Genomic DNA, 23753 nt, shown 5'->3' on the forward strand with positions numbered 1-23753 from the left:
AAAATTTGTGCCACGATAAATGAGGTATTTTTAAATACCGTAGACTTAAAACGATGTGAATCGGGAATAGGAAGTTTCACTGTATTTTCTTGCATCTGGTTAAATGTCAGAGGCTATTCCCGAGTAATTTATACCAAAAAGGTTATCATTACTCTACTGGTGCTTGAAATATGTTTTCACGATACATATGAGGTTAAGTTAAGTTAGGTGACTGAATAAAAAAATTGAAACATTTGCCAGAGAAGCCACTGGAGTGATACTACTAGAATTTTTTCCGAATGAAATTGAAAATACGCGTTCACGTTGTCTCGGAATTAGAAAAATAACTTACGAGTAAGCTGTAGAATGGAAATCTGCAAACATGCAAGTTTTGAACAAACTAATTGCAGTTACATGTGTGCGAGTTTTCCCCCCAACTTTTACAAAAATCAGATATAACGACAATCCCTTATATCGAGTAAATTTTTCGCCGTTATGAATTCTCGCTGTAACGGACTTCTACTGTATTTGTTTATGCCTATGTTACTCTTCCAATGGAAGGAATTTTATTTAGTTCATTTCATTTTTTTGGAAGTGAGCCTAGGACCAACCATCGACTCCATACAGTGCACGTGGTAGGACAGTTGGTAGGAATGTTAAATGATACACCAGTAACTGTGTGTAGACTGTATTCTGGGACCTCAGACTGAGTTTTGCATAGACTACAAATTAGGTTAACAATGCTGTTTCTAGACCCACATTAATACTGCTATCTCACATGAAGCAGACAGTAAGATGTGTTGCAAGCATACAAAATATTTACTTAAGTACATTTTAAGTACATTTTAAGTACATTTTAAGTTTTAGTTAACTATTTAAGACTACATGTACTGACATCCACATTTCAGGTGCACACAGACTAGGACACTGTCTTCTAGTGTGGATGCATTTAGCAGGTGATTTCTGTGGATGAAAACACAGCACTTCTCTTGATTCCTTGTGTGAGTTTATTAGGGCAAGCCAATAAATAAGAATTCTATCCCACACTAAGGAATGATATGGATACCTACAAGCAAGAGTGCACTGTCACTTCTTAACAAACTTTGTGCTGAAAGAGAAGAAACAAAAAGTCAAATACGGTGGCTCGTATGAAAACTGTACATAACTTTTATCTCTCAACTGTGACAAATCAACTTTTTGTTTCTTCCACACTGTTGATGAAAAAGACAAATTAACAGATGTTACAACAACTTATGACAGAACGGCAGTAAAACTGGCATGAAGATGCCTTTATTTTTTTAGCATCCATAATTTTAAAAACACCAGTTGCCAATTCACTCTGATATGTGTGATACCTCAAATTATCAGAAGGAAACACCAAGGTCTTAAAAGAATTACAAATGATTTTTGAAGCCATCACATGAAACTGTTAGAAAAAAAATGAAGTCAAGAATGAACCAACCAACACCACGAGTTGTCATTGCTTTCCCAGCTGCTGTTTCCAAGGTTGACGGTAATGAAATTTAAAAATAGAATATATGACTTGTGCATTAGTACAGGTTGGGAACAGCAGCTAGGAGACTCCAGCATTAGCCTAGTTGATCCTGGTCCTTAACCACCACCTACACACTCAACTCTATCTTGCGGCAGTAGAGGAGAGGACATCAAAATGCACCCAAAGCATAGAGCAAGTGAACACTAACTGTTCCCCACTGATCATTATCTCATCATCAGATTAAGTGAATGACAGACAGACTTTCTAGCACCAAATTTCAACTGGTACGCCTATCAACAAAATCAAATTAAAATAAAATGTTACACACATCGAGATGAAGCTGATGGGTCTATAACATAGCCACGAGAAGCATCCATCTACCAACACTGCAAACATTCAGAAAGTAGAAAGAAGAAGTCATACTGCCCAGCTTGCTGGAAAGAGAAGAAGAAAATAATAATGATAATAATAATAATAATAATAATAATAATAATAATAATGATGATGAGAAAGGAGAAGTGAAGTAATGTTCCCCTCGAGTCCACAATTGTGTAATATGTTCTACAATGCCACTGTCTCCAAAAAATTAACAATACTTATCGTTCAAGATGAGGAAAATGGACAACAGTGAAAGTTGTGCGTTTTCCTCAAGCTGGCTCTCCCTTATCTACAAAGATAAAATACAAGTCAGGCAGATGGGATCTACATTTGCACTTCGAATGCCTTCACCGAGCTGGGCGTAACGAACGGGTTGGTGCTTCGGACGGCCGCGGCCGCTGCCGCCGCCTGGTTGCGAGCCGCTATCGCCGCCCATTCCGCGTCGAACGGATCGTGTTGGCCGGGGAGTTGGCCGTTGGCATTGTGGAAGGGTTCAGACGAGCCGAGGGAATGCGCCCGCAGGTGCTGAGAGAGCGGAGGTGCGCGTCGGGGCGAAGGAGAACCCGCAGAACTCACCACGCTGCCCAGCCACTGCTCCGGGCGAGGCAAAGGAGTATTTGCCACTACTGGGGTCACTGTACTTGTACCAGACAACCTGAAAGTACACAAACAGAATATTACAATGCTGTCAATTGTGTACACTGTTTTAATTACACACGCACTAATGAACCGCCGTCTTAAAAATTTGACTGTTACAGTAGCACTACCAACACAAACAACTCATACTTGACTTCAAACACTGGACTAACAGGACTTCCTCACAAGTAAACCAAACAAATTAATTTAAAAACCACCTAATCGATACTTTATTTTTTTGCCTTGGGCAAAATTAAAAATACATTAGCACACACAGAACATGTTTCGACCACTTAGTGGTCATCTTCAGTTGTATAAAGATAGTTGAGATGAAAAACATTTGGACAGTAAGCACATTAAACCTTAAAACTATGTCCCATGGGATCTTAAAAACTATTGCTCTAGATGCTCTAAAAGAAGGGAGGGGGGTGGTGGTAAGGTAATATGTGTGTATGATACTTAAATTACAATTCGCGTCTACAATTGTGTTGAAAAACTTATTAACTAATAATATAATAATAATAATAATAATAATAATAATAATAATAATAATAATAATAATCGTATGGCCTCAGCTACCGTGTGCAGACATTTCGATTTGACGCCATCTGGCTGTCTGCTCGTCAATTTCGACGTTCCGTTTTACTCTAGGTCCGCTAGATGGCAGACAGAGTAAACCGGATCTCTCTTGGGCGTCTATGGCTGAGATTTAATTAATTTTGTCGGGTAAATACCAAATGTATCACCAGAGATCTTTTACATGCCGACATCGTACGACATGGAGTGCCGAATGGACTTTTTTCCGCCCTTCAAAAATCCGACTACCTCTGCCGGGTTTGAACCCGCTATCTTGGGATCCGGAGGCCGACACTCTACCACATATTTAAAATATTTTAAAGCGTCTGTGGTGATACACTTTTCGTAATAACACTAGATGACATGAATAAAGACAGTCTTCAGGCATTTGTGGGAGGGTTACTTAAATTAAAATTTGCGTCTGCATGATGTTCAAAAACTTATTTACTAATAAACATATTTGAAAAATTATATTCAAGAGTCTATGGTGAGGCACTTTTTAAAAACACTTGGTCTTGAATAAAAAGTCTATGCAGAGTATATTCCAGTCTTCGGGTATTTGTTGTTTGTATTTTGTGATGATATCTCCTTAAATGTTACTCATTATGTTATGGTAAAAGACCGTGTTGACTGTTTGATTTGCGAAAATTACTCTTTAGATTGTGGTGAAAGAATGCGTTGATTGTTTGAATTGCAAAGGTCCTTTGGTAGCTTCTCTGTTATATAAAATGGCCGTCTTCTAATTAGGGCAGCTTGCCTCACGATCTGAAACCAGCAGGAGATCGTAATATATTAAAATATGGCATAAAATAGAAGATCTCCGAATTTAAATAGATCGCAGGAAAAGGAATGTATTGAAAATTGTGTTGTCTTAACTCACCTTAACTGGAAAGATGTTTATTCCGCACTGCCTTGGAGAACTGTCTTTGTACACGACCTAGTGTAGTAGCGATGTGACACGGTCTGATTGTTCGTGCGATCCTCCGGAGAAAGGGGAAGTAGAGTTGTGTCGTCATCTAATACGTGTCGTGAGGGGGGAGGGAGTACTAGCTGTGCTTCCGTGACGTTGTGTTTGGTTATTTCACTTGTTTGTCTTGTTTGTTTTCTGTTTACCCATTCCATGTATTTGCTGATATGCTCGTATAAGATGTTCTTTTGCTCGTTCATTTTGTTTAGATTCCGTTCCCTGTTCTCTAATTTATCAAGAGTAATGTGAATCTTTTCTAGGCTGTTCATTAGACTTCCTTTATTAATACTACTGATGAATTGAAGGTCCTGTCTGATATTAGTGAATTTGTGGTTTGCCTCTTTCATATGAGCTCCCATGGCAGAGAATCTTCTGTATTTCTCTGCATTGACGTGTTCCTGATATCTAATTATAAAGCTCACCAAATTGTCCCGCGTATGTTATTTGCACTGGGTATATGTCAGCCTATAAATGCCAGATTCCTGGAATTCGTCATTAAGTTTATTGACTCTGTTGTGATTAAAGAATCTATGTTTCAAATTGTTGTTGGTTGAGAAAGCAACTTTGGTGTTATGTTTCTTGAACAAATTCGTGATTTCATAAATCCTCGGGTTATTAAAGGTGAATTTGACGTACCCCTTTGCCTTCTCCGATTGTTACTTTAGTTTAATTTGTTGTTGATATTTGCATTTAGTAATGATTTTGTTGATGAATTTCAAACTGAAACAGTTATGTAGGGCTTGTTGGCAAATGTAAGATAGTTCCTTCTTTCTGTCTGTTTCTGTTAGCGGAATTTCAAAGGCCCAAATAAATATTAAAGTTTATTTATTCCACCTGTTCAATACATAAAAAAGATTATGAATTAAATAAAATTATAGGGACATGTTTCACCCTTTAATTATGGGCATCTTCAGCCTTAATTTCAAACTGAAAGTTGATTAATGAGGTACCTGATTGTAATTACATATGAATGTGAAGGAAATGTTGGAAATATGCGAAATGGTTGACAATAGTTATGAAATTCTTAATATCAGGCCTTAATATAGTCTAAAATACAAATGTTTGTAAAATTATACACTTTCTTGAATGTAGTTAAGAAATTCTTGAAATGAGGCCTTAATGAAGTTTAAAATGCAAGTAGTGGTGAGTTTATACACTGGAGGAAACTTTTGGATCTTAATCACATCAAGTGGGGTTTTTAATAAATGTGAAGTGATAAAACTGTAGTTCTCTAGAAGCATGAGAGAAGAAGAGTGTTTGAAGGTAAGTTGCTGTGTTAAATGTTAGCAGGAAGGAACGGCTGTAGTCTCTTGCGTAAAGTCTATGGTTGTTGGGCTTGCTGAGGGACATTATGAAGAAAGTCCTCAACAACAATGCAGACACGACTTCAAAGTGAAGAGAAATGTTCCTCCCAATGCTCTAAAATATCTCCATTATCGGTTTAAATGAAGGAGTTGTCAGCAGTCTTCAATGACCCCAATGAAGATCGAATTGGACCATATATCTCCTTTATGCCAACATAGAAGTTTTGTGGGTCACAGACATCAGATAGTCTTTGCAGTTCTTCAGCTTTTTGTTGCCACCAGTTATTCTTAATTTCCCTAATTTGTACCTGACATTTTCCTTGAAGTTCCAAGAAAAGTGATTTCTTCACATTGGAAGACGGAACTTGAAGATAGGATAGGTGGGCTTCCCCTTTGGCATTGATCAGACATTTAATTTCTGCATTATTTTCATCAAACCAGTCCCGTCTCTTTTTCCTCACAAAACCAATTGTTTCCTCCGCCGACTCAGTGACGACCTTCTGAAGCATGGCCCGTTCCTGATTTGTACTATTACTGCTGAGTTTGTTTGAGATTGCATTTCTATAATCTGTAGCAATGGATTCAATTTGAGTTTACAAGTATCGAATTTCTTTCTGGGCAGGTTGTGGATGGACCTTTTTGGTTTGCGACAGACAGATTATCAACCGGCAAAAAAGGAGCTTATGATCTGTCCAGCAGTCATCTACATTTCTTGCAGTCCTAGTAGCAAGGACATATTTGTTATCACATTGCCTGGTGATGATATAATCAAGGATGTGTCAGTGCTTTGAGTGAGGATGCATCCAAGTGGTCTTGTAGCGATTAGGCAGGCGGAACCGAGTATTAGTAATGAAAAGTTCATGTTCAGCACATAAACCAAGGTGCATTACAGTTGCCAAGTCCATGTTTTCCCATCACATTGCCCCATAATTGGTGATCTTTACCAAGTCTGGCGTTGAAATCGCCATGTACTAAGAGTTTGTCTCTTGGTGGTACTTTGATGATGGTAGTGCTCAGCAGGTTGTAGCTTCTACATCAACATCCAAGGTGGGAGCATATGCAGAGATGAGCGTCATAATTCTTTCACTGACTGCAGTTGGAGTTAGCTGATAATCATTCACCAATGTGGTCTTCACAACAAATCCCACACCATGAATGCGGTGTTCAGTTTACAAGATTGTGTAACCTGGGCTGAACTCTGCAAGTTTACCTTCACTGGACAGTCTGGTTTCACTTACGGCAGCAATATCAATGTTCATTCGTCCAAGCTCATGGGTGACAAGCTCTGTTCTTCTCTCAGGTCTGTTATTGTATTTAGAATCAAATAGGTTTCAAACATTCCACGTTCCTATAATCAAAGTTTTGGTATTCTTCGATTTTCGACCGCATACGGGGTGACCCGCTAAGTGTGGCCTCCCAGCCAGCTGAGAGTGTGACTACCGATGTTTAGCCGACATTTTCTAGGGCCTTCCTCATTCAGGATGGGCAGCGTGATGCTAAATAGGCCTGCCCAAACACAGATGCACAAACAAATTCCTGAGTAGTCACGGGGTCTGACAAGGTAACATCGGCAATGGTTAAATCGCCGATTGCGATGAACCTTGGAAAACACATTGAGGTACACATAAAAACGATGTCAGCATCAATTTTGAGTGCCAACATTCATTAGGGCCTTAACTTCGGGGCTTAAAAGTTGCGATATTTCAAATTCCGCGCAATCAGTGATGAATACCTGCTGGCCAATGCTAAGCCGGCACACTGAGTGCCTGGAGACGTGCCGCTGAACCTCCTCCCCTACACACCTCCGCCCCTCCTCCTGGTTCGCCACCGCACGTTTCCCTTCTCCCTGTGCCTATTGTTTTCTTAGCTGTCGAAGAGAACCAGTGCCACACTTTGCATACTCTATCCGCCTTCCTCATATCTCGCCTTTGTAATTTCCACATAGTATTAATCAGTTTACGTTTTCTGAAATGGTTATGAAAACATTTGCACCAGGCGAGTTGGCCGAGCGGTTAGAGGCGCGCGGCTGTGAGCTTGCATCCGGGAGATAGTGGGTTCGAATCCCACTGTCGGCAGCCCTAAAGATGGTTTTCCGTGGTTTCCCATTTTCACACCAGGCAAATTGCTGGGGTTGTGCCTTAATTAAGGCCACAGCTGCTTCCTTCCAACTCTTTTCACTATTTTTTAATATTTCGAACAGACCAAAGATTGTTTTCGTTTACTATCAGTTATTGACGGGGAGTTTGCCTGATATAATGTATACGGAGTCAATTATTGTGTTGCCTTGTAATTGATTGTAGTTGTACCGATTCGTACAATAGCCATTTAACTTTTTGTATATGTAACTGCCATTATAGCCAGAAGACTGTAGTGTGATACTTTAATATCGGTACTTTTTGAATACATAGACCTTCGTCAGCTATAATGCCAAAGTACCAGTACAGTAAGACTACAGGTCTGCCTGTGATTACTGTATGTGTTTGAGTCATCAGTCCATAGACTGGTTTGATGCAGCTCTTCATGCCACCCTATCCTGTGCTAACATTTTCATTTCTACATAACTACTGCATCCTACATCTGCTCTAATCTGCTTGTCATATTCAAACCTTGGTCTACCCCCACTGTTCTTACCACCTACACTTCCTTCAAAAACCAACTGCACAAGTCCTGGGTGTCTTAAGATGTGTCCCATCGTTCTATCTCCTCTTCTTGTCAAATTTAGCCAAATCGATCTCCTCTCACCAATTCGATTCAGTATCTCTTCATTCGTGATTCGATCTATCCATCTCACCTTCAGCATTCTTCTGTAACACCACATTTCAAAAGCTTCTATTCTCCTTCTTTCTGAGCTAGTTATCGTCCATGTTTCACTTCCATACAATGCCACGCTTCAGATGAAAGTCTTCAAAAACATCTTTCTAATTCCTATATCAATGTTTGAAGTGAGCAAATATCTTTGCTTGTGCTAGTCTGCATTTTATGTCCTCCTTACTTCTGCCATCGTTGGTTATTTTACTACCCAAGTAACAATGTTCATCTACTTCCTTTAAGACTTCATTTCCTAATCTAATATTTCCTACATCACCTGCCTTCGTTCGACTGCACTCCATTACTTTTGTTTTGGACTTATTTATTTTCATCTTGTACTCCTTACCCAAGACTTCGTCCATACCATTCAGCAGCTTCGAAATCTTCTGCAGTCTCAGATAAAATAACAATATCGGCAAATCTCTGGTTTTGATTTCCTTTACTGCCTATTCTATGTAAACATTGAAAAGGAGGAGGGGACAAACTGCAGCCTTGCCTCACTCCTTTCTGGATTGCTGCTTCTTTTTCAAAGCCCTCGATTCTTATCACTGCAGACTGATTTTTATACAGATTGTAGATAATTCTTCATTCTTGGTATCTGATCCCAAACACCTTCAGAATTGTAAATAGCTTGGTCCAATCAACATTATTGAATGCCTTTTCTAGATCTATGAATGCCATGTACGTGGGCTTGTCCTTCTTGATTCGGTCCTCTAAGATCAGATGTAAAGTCAGGATTGCTTCACGTGTTCCTACATTTCTTCTGAAGCCAAATTGATCTTCTCCCAACTCAGCTTCAACTTGTTTTTCCATTCTTCTGTAAATAATACGTGTTAAAATTTTGCAGGCATGAGATACTAAACTAATGGTGCGGTAGTTTTTACACCTATCAGCACCGGCTTTCTTGGGAATAGGTATAACAGCATTCTGCCGATAATCGGATGGGACTTCTCCTGTCTCATACATCTTACACACTAAATGAAATAACCTTGCCATGCTGGTTTCTCCCAAGGCAGTCAGTAATTCAGAGGGAATGTCATCAATTCCAAGTGCCTTATTCCTATTTAGGTCACTCACAGCTCTGTCAAACTCTGACCTCAAAATTGGGTCTCCCATTTCATCAGCATCAACAGATTCTTCATTTTCCAGAACCAAATTATCTACTGTACATTTTTACCTTGATACAACTGTTGGATATGCTCCTGCCATCTTTTTGCTTTGTCTTCTTTCCCTAGAAGTGGCTTTCCATCTGAGTTCTTAATATTCATACACCCAGATTTCCTTTCTCCAAAGGTTTCCTTGATTTTCCTGTATGCAGCATCTATCTTTCCCAGGACCATACAACCTTCAACATCCTTGCACTTATAATACAGCATCTTTGTCCATTATTGGACATTATAAATTTTCCAGCTAACTCATTCCTCGTTGCCTGCATTTCACCCAGCCTAGCACACGGGGGCGAAACGCTGGCAACCAGGAATGAGTTATCTGGAAAATTTATAATGTCCAATAACAGACCATTTATTTTGGTATTATAAATTTACTCATTTGGAACAAATATTTCAGATTCCCTATGGGAATCAACATCTATGTCATCCTTGCACTTCTCCTTCAGCCATTCTTCCTTAGCTACCTTGCACTTTCTACCCACTTGATTCTTTAATCGCCTGTACTCTTTTCTGCCCTCTTCATTTCTAGCATTCTTGTTATCCACTGATTCTTAGTTGATCTTTTCTTACTTCCTAACATCTCTTCAGCAGCCCTACCGACTTCATTTTTCATGACTATCCACTCTTCCTCTATTGTGTTTCCTTCAGCCTTTTCGTTTAGCCCTTGTGCCACATGATCCTTGGAACAATTCTTCACACTCTCTTCTTTCAACTTGTCTAGATCCCATCTTTTTGCATTCTTTTCTTTCTTCAATTTCTTCAATTTCAGATGTCATTTCATGACCAACAAGTTGTGGTCAGAGTCCAGATCTGCTCCTGGGAAAGTTTTGCAATCCAACATCTGATTTCTGAACCTCTGCCTAATCATTATTAAGTCTATTTGATACCTTAAAGTGTCTCCAGGTCTCGTCCACGTATACAGCCATCGTTTGTGGTGTTTGAACCAAGTTTTGGCAAGGACTAAATTATGATCAGTGCAGAATTCAACCAGCCGAGTTCCTCTTTCGTTCCTTTGTCCCAAACCGAATTCTCCTACTGTATTACCTTCTCCTCCTTGGCCTACCACTGCATTCCAGTCTCCCATCACAATTAGTTTCTCGTCACCTTTTACATATTGCGTTAAATCTTCTATCTCTTTCCGCTGAACTAGTAGGCATATAGACCTGCATTATTGTGGTGGGCATTGGTTTGGTGTCTATCTTGACGAAAATAATTCTTTCACTACGCAGGTCGTAGTAGCTTACCCACTGCCCTATTGTCTTATTCATTATTAAACCAACTCCTGCATTTCCCCGTTTTGATTTCGTGTTGATAATTCGGTAGTCGCCTGACCAAAAATCCTGTTCTTCCTGCCAACGTACTTCACTTATACCAACTACATCTAACTTTAGCCTATCCATCTCCCTTTTCAGATTCTCTAACCTACCACAACGATTCAAACTTCTAACATTCCATGCTCCGACTCGCAGAATGTCAGTATCCATCTTCCTGATGATCGCCCCCTCTCGTATAGTCCCCACCCAGAAATCCGAATGGGGGACTAGTTTACCTCCGGAATATTTTACCCGGGAGGAAGCCATCATCAGTACATCATTCATACAGAGAGAGCTGCATGTCCTCGGGAGTTAGTTACGGCTGTAGTTTCCCGTTGCTTTCAGCCGTGTAGCAGTATCAACACAGCTTAGCCATGTTGAGTATTATTACAAGGCCATATCAGTCAATGATGTAGACTCCCGCCCTTGCAACTTCCGAAAGGCTGCTACCCCCCTTTCGATGAACCATTCGTTAGTCTGGTCTCTCAATAGATACCTATCCGATATGGTTGCACCTGCGGCTCTGCTATCTGCGTCACTGGGACACGCAAGCCTCCCCACCACGGCAATGTCGCATGGTTCATAGGAGGGATTACTGTATATCTACTGCATATATAAATGCACTTTTTTATTTTTCAAGGCTTTCCTTATTTTGTCAACCTGTACTACGTTCCATGTCATACTCATATCAAAGTTGCCTATGCATTAAATTTATTTATATTCGATAACCATTGCTGCAATTGAAATGTGTTGTGCCTGTCACTGCAAAATATAAATAAATCGTTTGGTAAAAGAACAAATAAAAATATTCTACCTATAGGCCTATTCCTTATACCAGAGTACGCAATACGGAAAATACCAGTATCTTCAAACTCTGAGTTTATAATAGTTGTTGTTGTCATCCGCGATGTTGTTTCGTTATGACAACTGATAGCGTACAGAAAATGGGTGGGGGAGGGGGGCATAGAAAGAAGATCTGGGCCTATAAGCAGGTTTTGATATCCCGAGATACCGAATCTCATTACATTTATTGAGATCCTCTACCCGGGCATGTAATTTCTTTAGATAAAAAGGTATTTAACGTTGTTTAACCGTGCGAGATTTATTTAGTGGTGGGTGATTTAATTCTAGATGTATGTCCACTCTAAAGGACACTACCGACAGCTTTAAGGCTTCCCCCCCCCCCCCCCCCCAGTTGCTTTACGTCGCACCAACACAGATAGGACGTATGGCGATGATGGGACGGGAAAGGGCTAGGAGTTGGAAGGAAGCGGCCGTGGCCTTAATTAAGGTACAGCAGCAGCATTTGCCTGGTGTGAAAATGGGAAACCACAGAAAACCGTTTTCAGGGCTGCCGACAGTGGGGTTCGAACCTACTATCCCCCGAATACTGGATACTGGCCACACTTAAGCGACTGCAGCTATCGAGCTCGGTTTAAGGCGTTTTAGCAGTAAATAATAATTGAAGCGTAGGTAGGATGCGGTACCCCATCCCACGTTTGACCACGCCCGGCGGTACATAACTCAGGAGTTGTACCCACGAATGTGACAACTCACCGGAATTAGCAAGAAAGAAAATATATAACATTTGAATAAAATATGGTTATATTAGTTTAGGTTATTTATTATCAATATGTGTGAAACAGAACGTTATTTAAAGGATTTCAATAATTATAGTACGAAAAGAAGCAAAATATAGAGCCGGTCCTGTTCAGCAGCTAAGCAGCTGGCAAGCGCGGGGAGAAGGGAAACGTGCAATGGCGAACCAGTTGGAGTGAGGAGGGGAGGAGGTGCTGAGGCATGTCTCCAGGCACTCAGTGTGCCGGCTTAGCATTGGCCAGCAGGTATTCATCGCTGATCGCGCAGAATTTGAAATGTCGCAACTTTTAGGCCCCGTAGTTAACACCCTATTGAATGTTGGCACCCAAAATTGATGCCGACATCTTTTTTACGTGTACCTCAATGTGTTTTCCAAGTTTCATCGCGATCGGCAACTTAACCATTGCCGATGTTCCCTTGTCAGAAAGACTACCATCACACATCTGCAGCCAATGTGCAGGTCCAAACTAGAGGTTCCCAGTTTCACCTGAAAACCTGCCTCCACCATCCAGATCCCATCATCGTTGGACTTGAGTTGAAGGGAGTGACAGCAGGAAAATGTGCCACAAGCGGGATTTTGTTTAAGATGGATTGCAGCTTGCAAGGAAGTGACCCACACACTACGATCTCGGAACTATACCCTGCAGCACAAATGAAATGCAACATGCAGGTTCTAGTAGCACGACTGCAACGGACTACTGCAGACTCTAAATACCATTGTGTTGCGCCTCATCCGCCTCCACGACCGATGAGAACCACAAAAAGGAGGTTCCTCCTTCCGTTTTACCGTTGGGCCACGTAAATAATAATAATAATAATAATAATAATATTTTTAAGAGAAATACCTCCTCATGAATCATAATTTAATAGAACCACAGCCTACAGTAAAAAACGAAGTTGAACTTTTCCTTCGAACAAACACATCAAGATTTTATCTGTTGTGTGGTTAATATACCACTGTATTTACAAATGACAGATGTATATCATAACAGAAGTGACTACGTTTAATGTTTTTAATCGGCACATGGACAGAACAAGTCATCAACCAGTGTCTTGTCCATTTTAGTCTTTCAACTGTGGCTGAAGATGTCCCCATGGGGACATGTTAAAATAAGATAATATTTTATTATGGTATAATAAAGATTTGTATTGTAAAGGTGGAATTTTCCCATAAAGTATCATAACTCTGTTAATGTCAACAATAGCGTGCTATGGTCACATTGCCCACTATGTGGATTTCGTAACGCTTATTTGCTTTGTCGTAAGAGCACTCCGAGCTTCCCAAGAGATGTCACAGTCTTATTTCGTAGAGCTCTGCACACAGGTTTCACGCTAAAGGCCCGCAGGTCCTAACAGAGTTATTTGTGATGCAGAAGTAATTAATTTACTGGTTAATAGTGGCAGTGTGACAGTGATGTTGACAATGTAATTCACGATAATATGCGGAAAATGCGGACGCATGAGGCGACTTTGGTATTATAAACCCGCCCAATACCTTTCGATTGTGACAGTGTGTGTGTAAATAAAATGGGCCCAGCTGAAGGAACACCAATTGCCTTTCACAAACTATTTGCAGACGATGTACTGATAGATCTAATCGTTCGTGCAGCCTCCAATTACCAAAGAAATCCCGATTACATGTTATAATTCTCATATTTTGGCCCGTATTGAAATATACAATGACGTCAAATAAATAATAAAGTTTAATTATTCCACCTATTCAATATTGAATATTCAATATTTATTATTTATTTGAAATCCCGAATGTCAAACTGAACCTGCACTAATGCCAATTACCAAGGGAAATGCTCAATAAATTTCCAATTTCTTTGAAATCATTTAAGAAAAGGCTAGGAAAACAACAGATATGGAATCTGCCACCTGGGTGACTGCCCTAAATGCTGATTGATTGATTGAACACTATGAGGTAAGGCACTCATATTGATGGGTATTCTTCACAGCTATATTTCATTAGAAAACATCCCATTTCAACACCTTTCATTCCAAATGTTATGTGCGAGAAGATATTTTCCTTGCTTTCAAAATCTATTCATATGACAGATTCCTACAATAAAATTGAGAAACAGAAGTACGGTAAATCCACCAAATAATGGCCGTAGTATAAAATTTTCAGAATAGATTTCAGTGTAACTACAATCTAAGGAAGGAGATTTCTGTGGACGAGTCTATTACGGAAAGGACGACAATGTTTTGAACTTCGTGACAGCACCACCAAGTATCTCTGGAATTTCATCATTTATACAGGTGCTGGGAGTATATTGCAATGAGATCTGACAAAGGCTGACAGTCCACTAACCACTAAGATTGTATTGTGCCTGACTGAACAATTTAGATGTAGGAAGATGTATTTAAATGGACAATTTTTATATAACCCTAAGGTGATTGTAAACTGCACTGACACCGTATAGACTGTAAAGGTTTCAAGAAAGAACATGCCACAGAAATTGAATGAGGGTGATACAGTGAGTGCTCAAAAAGGGAAGTTGATAACACTGAAGTGGATGTGCCACTGTATGCGAATGTTTATAGGTGGGGTACATCTTAAAGCAGTCCTCATCAATGTATCGGTACTGAATGCCTACATTAAGTACCTTTAAGAACAACATTGGTAGACTAAATGATTGCAAAATACTCGGACAAGAATGCTGGGAAAACATCAGGCAGACCATCCGATGTGGACTCGGACGAGACATTTTGCGGCTGAGAGCCATGGAACTACATGCGAAGAGGGACAAGACAACCAGGACTGTATGCGGACTCGTGCTTTGAAATCTATTGAGGTGCAGCTGTCCAGGGATAACCAGGTTAGCATCCACCCGTTTGGAATGGGGGTGCAGCTTGAAAGGATGTGGCATGGAGAGACTTGATAAGTCATTTACTCACACGGGCAAGTCCGGTTTACAAAACATTTTAAAAGCATTACACCGTTTGTGTTTCACATAGGGACACAAAGATAGGGTGTGCTGAGATAATGTCAACTTGACTGAGAGACCCATGTCCCAACAGACGACCATGTTTGGCCAATGTATACCTTGCCAAAAGTACAGAAAATTTCATACACACATTTCAGGTGTAACAGTGGGGACAATTTGTCCTTGTTTTTACATGAACTGTGAATATTTAATTTTGGGAGGTGTTCTTTTAGTTTTCTACTTGTTATTGTATTTCCAGAGATAGAAAGTACTCACCCCACACTGCTAGGGCTCGCACTGCTGGCTCGCGGTGGTAACACTGGTGGTGACGTAATTGCTAGCACCGAACTAGACCACTGCATAGAGGTTGTAGTGCTGCTGCTGCTACTGTTGTTCAGAGGCTCCAGGCTGATTCCTCCAGGAGTACTAGAGGTCACTGAAAGATATCCATAAGAAACATCAACAGAGAAGGAAAATACACCAATACTTCAGAAATGAGCAAGGCTCCTTTTGCAGAACAGGGCAATGACTAGCACATAATTACAACTTCGACAAAATTAACAATATAAACTCTGTATATACTATTCATGCATAGCTGTAGAGTAATTTCTTCCATTTGATTATGCTGCCTTGCTTTTTTGCCGCCACGTTGCACAGTTGACCAGTGGCATGCAATCTGGCTATGTTTTCGATCGCAGTACGTCGGTTATGTCGTCATTTCTATCTGGGGTACTAAACAGATAATGGCACTGTTCTTCATATGACGACAGTTTCTTTTCCACTCATCCGACAGAGTGAAGTCTCGAAATGATAGCCACATTCAGTCCAATATCCATTAGATCCGAGCTGCGAAACAATGTAATTGTTTGTTTTATTGGGAACCTCTTGTAAGCTTTGCAGACTGTTGAAACACGAAATGCAACACTTAGCCTACTATAACCTCAACGGAGAAAGAGTTACGTACTGTCATTTATAAATATTTATAGTGGACCTCTGAATCTCAGGCAACTATTCAATTGCAATGGAATAAATAAATAAATACAGAGTCAAATGTGTCTGAAATCATCATTCTTGAAATTCATCGGAATTCCTCGTTAAGAGTGGTAATAACCTGTTTCAATTTTCCCTTTGTAACAGACCGACTTAATCCGTCAGGACGTGCGCTCGGCATTTTAATATAGGAGCTGATCACAGCATACCAGTACGGTAAGCTTTTATTTTCCAACTACTGGTTTTTGGGGCATCTCCAATGTAACTAACATCCTCCGCAGCACTCTTCATTCCTTTTAATAATTTCATACTTTTACTTATAATTGGAGATGTTCAACGTTAAACAACATAGGCCTAAAATCCGCCAAATAGCTCTCACCAACATCAACACGTGTGAGCCGTCGAACTACACTACACTATGCCATAGATGGGCGAGAATGCCTCTCAGCAGCTAAGCTAGTCCCATTACTGTGAATTGCAAACTTAAATCAACGAGACAATTAAAACTCACTGTAATTTACGTTAGCTCGCACGCTGGCATCACCTCGAATTGGATGTTAGTAAAGTATGAAACAGTAACTCCTAATGGACTCTCAAACAGTAAAGTAGCATGGGATACAAGATAAATACCTGTTCAACCAAGAAATTATTTTGTCATGGGTAAAAGTTACCCACACACCTCCTAACGGGTTATCAAATAAAATTGAAATTTGGGCATAGTTTTTATGACGTTATGAACTCAGCATTCCCAATCATCAAAGGGAACCCCTAAACTTATTATCCGCCATAGTCGAGAGTTACGTTGCTGGAAAAAGAGCATCCACTGCACTGTCACTTAACGAACACCCTCTGGGCAACACTCTTTGGGCAAGAAATGAATCCACATTTGCAAAATTGTAGGGAAGAATTTTGTATGTATTTGAGGAATACTTGAGACTATTTGCCAAAATACGATGACTATTTGGACGTTAATTAAAACTTTGATTGGCACAATGGACCGCCCCGTAAATGATACGGAATTAACAATTCTCTTCAAGCCAAATTTAGAAAGATTTTTTTAACCATGGAGGAGTTTTGACCAAGAGTACGCCACAAAAATATGTTATCATGGTGGGGGAAAATTATTTTCTCAACCCATGCTTCAGCATTTTAAATATGCTACAGGGTAATTAAAATTATGGGATTGGAAATTCTTAATCGTTGAATTTTTCTGATCATTGTGGATGCAAATTACAAATATGAGACCCCTAGAGCAAAGTTGCCATGTGTTGTGCAATAACTTGGTCATTCCTAGCCCTAAAAATCCCAAGATATGAGATGCAGACAGTGAGCTCTCATTCTGTGGTTTGCGGTCCATCAAGACACAGCTACCTGACACATCATTTTCAGTAGTCGTGAGCATCTCTGAAAGAGAAGTACCTTTCATCTCTCGAAAGCACAAATTAATTATGTCTAAACTTACCAGACTCGGCAAAGAGCTGCTTGGCAACAGCACTGACTCCAGCTGAGTTGACCTGGAAGAACAGAGAAATAACAGTCATCATATCGTATTCACAGTGTGGAGGGTGGTGCCAGCATCAATTCTATCTGACAGGAAAATATTCTCCTGGAATTTGCCATTCAGAAATTGGTCAAATGTTCCGCAATAAAATTCCGAAGAGATTATATGAACTCTGAAAAGAAGTCTAGCCGATAAGACAAGATACAAAATAAGTTTTTCTTATATACACGAGTTGAATTTGCAACTCCAACAACAATATTCAATGCTTGGAACAAAATCAAATCATTCAAAAACCCTCCAATTCTGCATTAATATAATTGCAGAAGGAAACGATGAAAAGTACCCAGATTATATTCAGGGAAGCAATGAGCAAGTACAAACAGGAGCCTACTTCTTCCTCCTCAATAATGACCGAGACCTTGTCACTGGATGGCGTACACTGCAATGAATGGGGACTTTAGCACCTATACCTATGAGCGAAGTCCCCGTAGATCAGCCATGTGTTGAAACCCCTCCTACACACAGCCAGCTGAAACAACTCCCTGGGCACCCACAAGCCCCTCTTTGCATTGCAAATACTCATACAGAGATGCAGTGATGCGAGTTGTGACCTGTTTACACCAAGGCATTTGATCCCTGTCAGCACCAGATGTAGAATAGGTGTGGATCAATGGTGGAGTTAAATCGAGTAGAAAAACTACCTTCACAAGATGAATATTTTAGATATCGATGGTTAAGAAGTTAACATTAAATTTAATCTAATTAATTTTGAATTTTATGATAAGTCTGTCATTTTGGAAATATTTTTAGGGGTAACATTTCATGATTTAATAAACTTGAAAATTTTCTCAGCCTGCTCACCACGTGAGTTGACAAGTTTTTTTGAAACACAGGGTGGTTGGTAGACACGGAGCTAACAGGAAGAGGAAGCGTTTACTGGAGTTTGGTGCTAGTGTGGGATTAGCACTGCTACACAGGGGCAGCAGATCCAAAATGGATACAGCAAAAGCCCAAAAGATTTTTATCATGTCTATTAGGAATGTGTAGGTGTTCCACTATCTGCAGACGAATGAGGGTAGAAAATCTGCAGGATGAGGAAATTAGAAGTTAAAAGTGAGCAGAAGGTAGCAGTAGAATAAGCAAAGGAACAGGAACAGATGGAAAACGCGAACATCTTGGTGAAATGATGAAGTGACAGCAGTTAGTTATTGTAAGAAAGGACATCAGAAATGGCTCCAAACAAGGACTGATGCAACTTTTATTAGGACTGATGCAGGCTGATGAAAGAAACAGAGTGAAACAAATAACTGTTGAATCCATTCAAGAAGAAGTCCTAGGAAGAGTTTGGTAATAACCAAGAAAGGCTGTGTCTGGCAGCAAGGCAACCTTTCTGGACAGTATAAAGAAGGTGGGGAATGAATAGAGTTTTCGGTAAATCACAGGGAATCACTGGACAGTGGAAGGAATATTTTGAAAATATTTTCTACATACAAGGAAATCTGTCATGGGGAGGACAATGATGTTGGTGAAATTACGCTTGAGGAAGTGGAAAGGAAGGTAAATAGATGAAGGAATACAGATTATATTAAGACCTGAAATCGTGAAATATAGCAGGATGGCCTCAGAGTAATAAGATTAGCACGAAATGTTAGTAAGATACCGTTTGATTGGACAAAAGCAGTAACTGCACCTTTCTGTAAGGAAGAAATATTGCAACAACTATCAAGGTATTTCATTGATCAGTATACGAGGCAAAGCGTTTACTGGCATTTTGGAAGAGAGGGTCATACAATCAGTCCGGTTCAGTCAGGATGCACCGAGTAAATGAAAAATGCTACGAGTGGAACAGAAGAGAGATCTAGAGGAGGTATATGGTATGGGAGACTGTGAGAATAAGCAATAGACAACTAACATGAAAGCTTGTCTTAAGACACTCCAACATTTCAAGATGAACATCATAATTTACAGTATGTTGGCGTTCTAGCTTTACTAAGAGTACGCAGCCAAACTTGGTGGCATGCCTCAAGGATGGAGAGAGACAAACGTACTAATATTCATTGCTTTGTCACCTTTCAGAATGTTCACGTCTTGTTGGTTGATGACTAACTAAAATTCTCACTTGGATCCAAAAAATTGCCTAATAAATATCGTACAATACGAAATCTGATTTTGAAGAATCTAGATAGGTATTTTGCCGTAGCTCTCCACTCCTTCCTTCTTCAGTTCATGAACATTTTTGGCTGGAAAGTAGAATATTTGAAACTTGACTGAACAGAGGTTGGGAATAGCTATAAATTTCTTTTGGCTATGAAGTCTGAACTCGTTTGAAGTAGATCACAACTCCTGCAGCTAATCTGACGTCATTTTATTTTCCTGTCATTTATACGTACAGTTCTGATTTTCTTTCCGATGTGCATGAGTTATTTCTGTTTCAACTCATTTTAACAACTCAATCCACAATTCTCATGTTTATTTCAAATTTCACACAATTATACAGACAGCACCCAGTCCCTAATTTTCTAGTCTGAGCAGTCACGCGTATCCGTTGGCTTGGACTCTGGCAGCATAATGGTAACTCCAACATTGAAGCACGTGATAGGACACAGTTCACTTCTATGTCAACAGATTACGCTGCCATGTGCAACTAAATGACAAGCATTTTGTCAAAAAATAAAAATAAAAAATAAAAAAAGAACCAAAAATGCAAAATTTCTATCTCATCTGAAACATGCATCTAAAATGGAAATATCTACACTGAACCATCATAACTTGTTAGAAGTAGTACAAGTCAATTCATTTTATGGAAAGAAAGAATGTATTTTCCACTACAGAGTCATTTTCATCATTAAGGTGTTCTTATCTGGTGCTATTTTCTCAATATTGTTGTGAATGACAACTGGGCTGATGGTCGAACGAGCTCTCCATTCAAGGTACTTTCAAGGGTTAGAGAAGGCCGTAATACTTCACCTTTGTTGTTCATAGTTCATGGGCATGAAGTGGCAGGGAGGGATTCAGTTAGGTGGAACTCTCCTAAGCATGGACAGACAACGCTGCTCGTTCAACACCGCCCTACCCGGCAAGCGGAAGGGTTTACATCCACAGGTACTATTTCCCACATTAACAATGTCGTTTCCATACAAAGGAATTTCATTGAATGGGCTATTCATGCATGTCAAAGTCAATGCATAAGGTGGATGTTGTTATTTAATGCCTTAAGTTGAATAATAATAATAATAATAATAATAATAATAATAATAATAATAATAATAATAATAATAATAATAATAATAATAATAATAATAATAATAATAATAATAATAATAATAAATCTTTTTGAAAGAAACTCTTGTAAATGAAGCTGAGGAAATGTGTAGGAAAATAAGTGCAAAACCGACAGAGAAGGAAATGCCTTGGTGGAATGACTGGATGAGGACAGCAGTAAAAAGAAATATGCTGAAAAGGAAATTAGATCAAGTAAAACAAAAAATGGGTGATAGAAGAAATGAAGTAGAAATTGAAGAGCAAGCATAGGAATATTGGACAAAGAAGTCTACAGTACAAAGTCTTAATTCAAGAAGAAAAGAAAAAGTGCTGCAATGACTTTACGACCAGCATAGAGGAAGACTGTCAAGGAAGTAGTAGAAACATCCTTGTGCTCGAAACAAATGATGCTACAAAGGAAGGGATTAGAGATGAAATGAAGTACTTAAGCATGTCTTTAAATCGAGATGGAGACAGCTCTACCAAGCCCCATTAACATGCCTTGAAGTTGAAACAGCACTAAAGATCTAACCTTGGGCTTCCATGATCTCACCTCAGATATGATGAAGGCAGCAGGAATATCAGGCTATATAGTGTACTCTTGGTGATCCGGGAAGAAAACAAAATCCCTTACTCATTGTTTTAGAAGCCTTTCTCTAGGACAGTCGGGATTTTCTTCTGATGACGCAGAGCATAGTTCGTTGCGAAACTTAAAGAATTTCGCCTTATTTTCTTGATACGGCCCAAAGTACGGGCTGTGAAAGCATCAATGACAAAATCCCAGAAGATTGCAGAAAAGGAATCATCCCACACAACGGACACAAATGTGGAAACTATGGTACTTCTCTCCACTTTCCCTTTTCTCTCTGGGTAGGTAGTGTACTCTATCTTTCCACCACTCCTCTTCTATTGCTATCACTCCACTATTTGCTCCATCTCATTCTAGGCCTCTCTGCAGTCTAATGTTCTCTCTCCTGGCATTCCCATCATGTGTTCAAAACCAGGTTTTTCTTTTTTCCATATTCCCAATACCTGACCATCATTTGACGCAATGTGAACTGCCAATTTTCCCTCTCCTCTGTCTCTTATTCGTTTATCTAAGGATCAGTGTCACTCCTCTGTAATTTTCACATTGCTTCCAGTCTCCTTTCTTGAAAATTGCTATAATGAGCCCTTTTGTCAACTCTGAAGAGTCTATACAACCACTGTAGGCCAATTGCTCATGGTGACCTGCCTTGCCTCGTTTCATCCTTTTGGTGGCCCACTCAATCTCTGCAATGGATACCTCGTTTTCTTCCATCTGCACTGAATCTGGTTATTCCATTTCTCTTTGTACCGAGGTATTTTGCACGTTGTAAGCTGTTCAAAGTATTTTCTCCACCTCTGTAATATATCCTGCTTCTGTGTCATCACTTTCTCCTCTTCACTTTTAATGAAGTTAGCACCTTCACCTGGGTTTTTCTTTTTTTACCCACTGGAAGAAGATGTTTTTGCTTCCGGTTGTATCTTCTTGCAGAGATTCAGTGAAATTTTGCCAGCATTTCTTTTTCTCCTCTTGAACCACCTTGGAACACTCCTTCTTAGTGCCTGTGTTCTGTTTTGCATTCTGTTAATAATAATAATAATAATAATAATAATAATAATAATAATAATAATAAACTATAATTTAGATAAACTAGAAATACTATAAAGGCGAATCATGAGGAAAATATTAGGCCCACAAAACACAGCAGAAGGTTGGAAATTACGAAGTAATGCTGAAATATATCAAAAAATAGAAAATATATCAGATGTAATGAGGAAAAGGAGACTTATGTTTTTTGGACATTTATATCGAATGCAAGATAGTAGATTAACCAGTAAGATTTTCAGATATTTGTGGAGTAAAAAATCAACGACAAGCTGGGTCAATGAAGTAAGAATGGATTTAGAAAAAAACAATATAACAACAGAAGAAATAAATAATAGAGAAGGCTTTCGAGAAAAAGTATTGAAAATAGAAGGATTCCAAGGTAGGAAAGTAAAAAAGACTGGTTCAAAGTGGTCTGAAGACAGAAAGAAGAAACATAGTGAACAGATGAAAGCGTACTGGAAGAAAAGGAAAGAACAAAGAAGAAGGAATTGAAATTGGCACGTGGTCCTCTGGTGGCCCATTCGAAAGAAGAAGAATATAATCCTTTCAAAAGACAGAAGTAATGTCAAATATCAAAGATGATACGGCACAACTAAACACCAAATATGGAACGATAAACCGTGTTAGTAAATTTAAGTACCTTGGGGAATGGATTCAGCAAAATGGACTTGACAAAGAGGCCATAGCAGCAAGAATCAAGAAAATTGAAGTCACTTTCCAAACCACCCGCAACATATACAACAAAAAGTGCTTTTCCCTGAACACAAAAATTCGTCACTACAACACTGTCATCAAACCAGTATCGCTGTATGCATCTGAATGCCTTATCCTATCTGAGAAATGTTTGTTTGCAGATTTAGAGAGGAAAGAAAAAGATCCTACACACCATACTTGGTCCAAACTACCAAAATGGCATCTACATTAGAAAATCCAGGCAAGAAGTATACTCTAAGATAGAGAAGACCACGGACACAATGCGTAAAGGCAGAGTTCGCTTCTACGGTTATATACGACGGATGATAGACTCTCGATGGACGAAACGTATCTTCAGTATATTTGCCTCAAAACAAAAAACGGCAATGCCATGGTATGTTAATGTCAAGAAAGATCTTAATGAACTGGCCTACAAGCAGAAGATACACAAGTCCGAAATCCTTTCAGAGCAGCCATCAAGACTTTTTGGACTTTCCGGGACGAAAAACAGGCAACTG

General features: G+C 39.4%; 1 protein-coding gene across 6 annotated transcripts in view; it reads right to left on the bottom strand.

The window, feature by feature from the left end:
* Positions 1-651: 651 nt before the first annotated feature.
* numb (NUMB endocytic adaptor protein) overlaps positions 652-23753 on the bottom strand; it is a 572878-nt gene continuing 549776 nt past the window's right edge. For all 6 annotated transcript variants that reach the window (XM_068229273.1, XM_068229274.1, XM_068229271.1 and 3 more), the window contains 3 exons: positions 17610-17661; positions 15434-15593; positions 652-2507 (listed from right to left, as the gene is read on the bottom strand). In XM_068229273.1, the coding sequence (XP_068085374.1) occupies positions 2177-2507; positions 15434-15593; positions 17610-17661 (543 nt within the window). In that variant the 3' untranslated portion in view covers positions 652-2176. The remainder of the gene's footprint in view (positions 2508-15433; positions 15594-17609; positions 17662-23753) is intronic.

This window comes from Anabrus simplex, chromosome 9, assembly GCF_040414725.1.
Source record: "Anabrus simplex isolate iqAnaSimp1 chromosome 9, ASM4041472v1, whole genome shotgun sequence".
Lineage (NCBI taxonomy): Eukaryota > Metazoa > Arthropoda > Insecta > Orthoptera > Tettigoniidae > Anabrus > Anabrus simplex.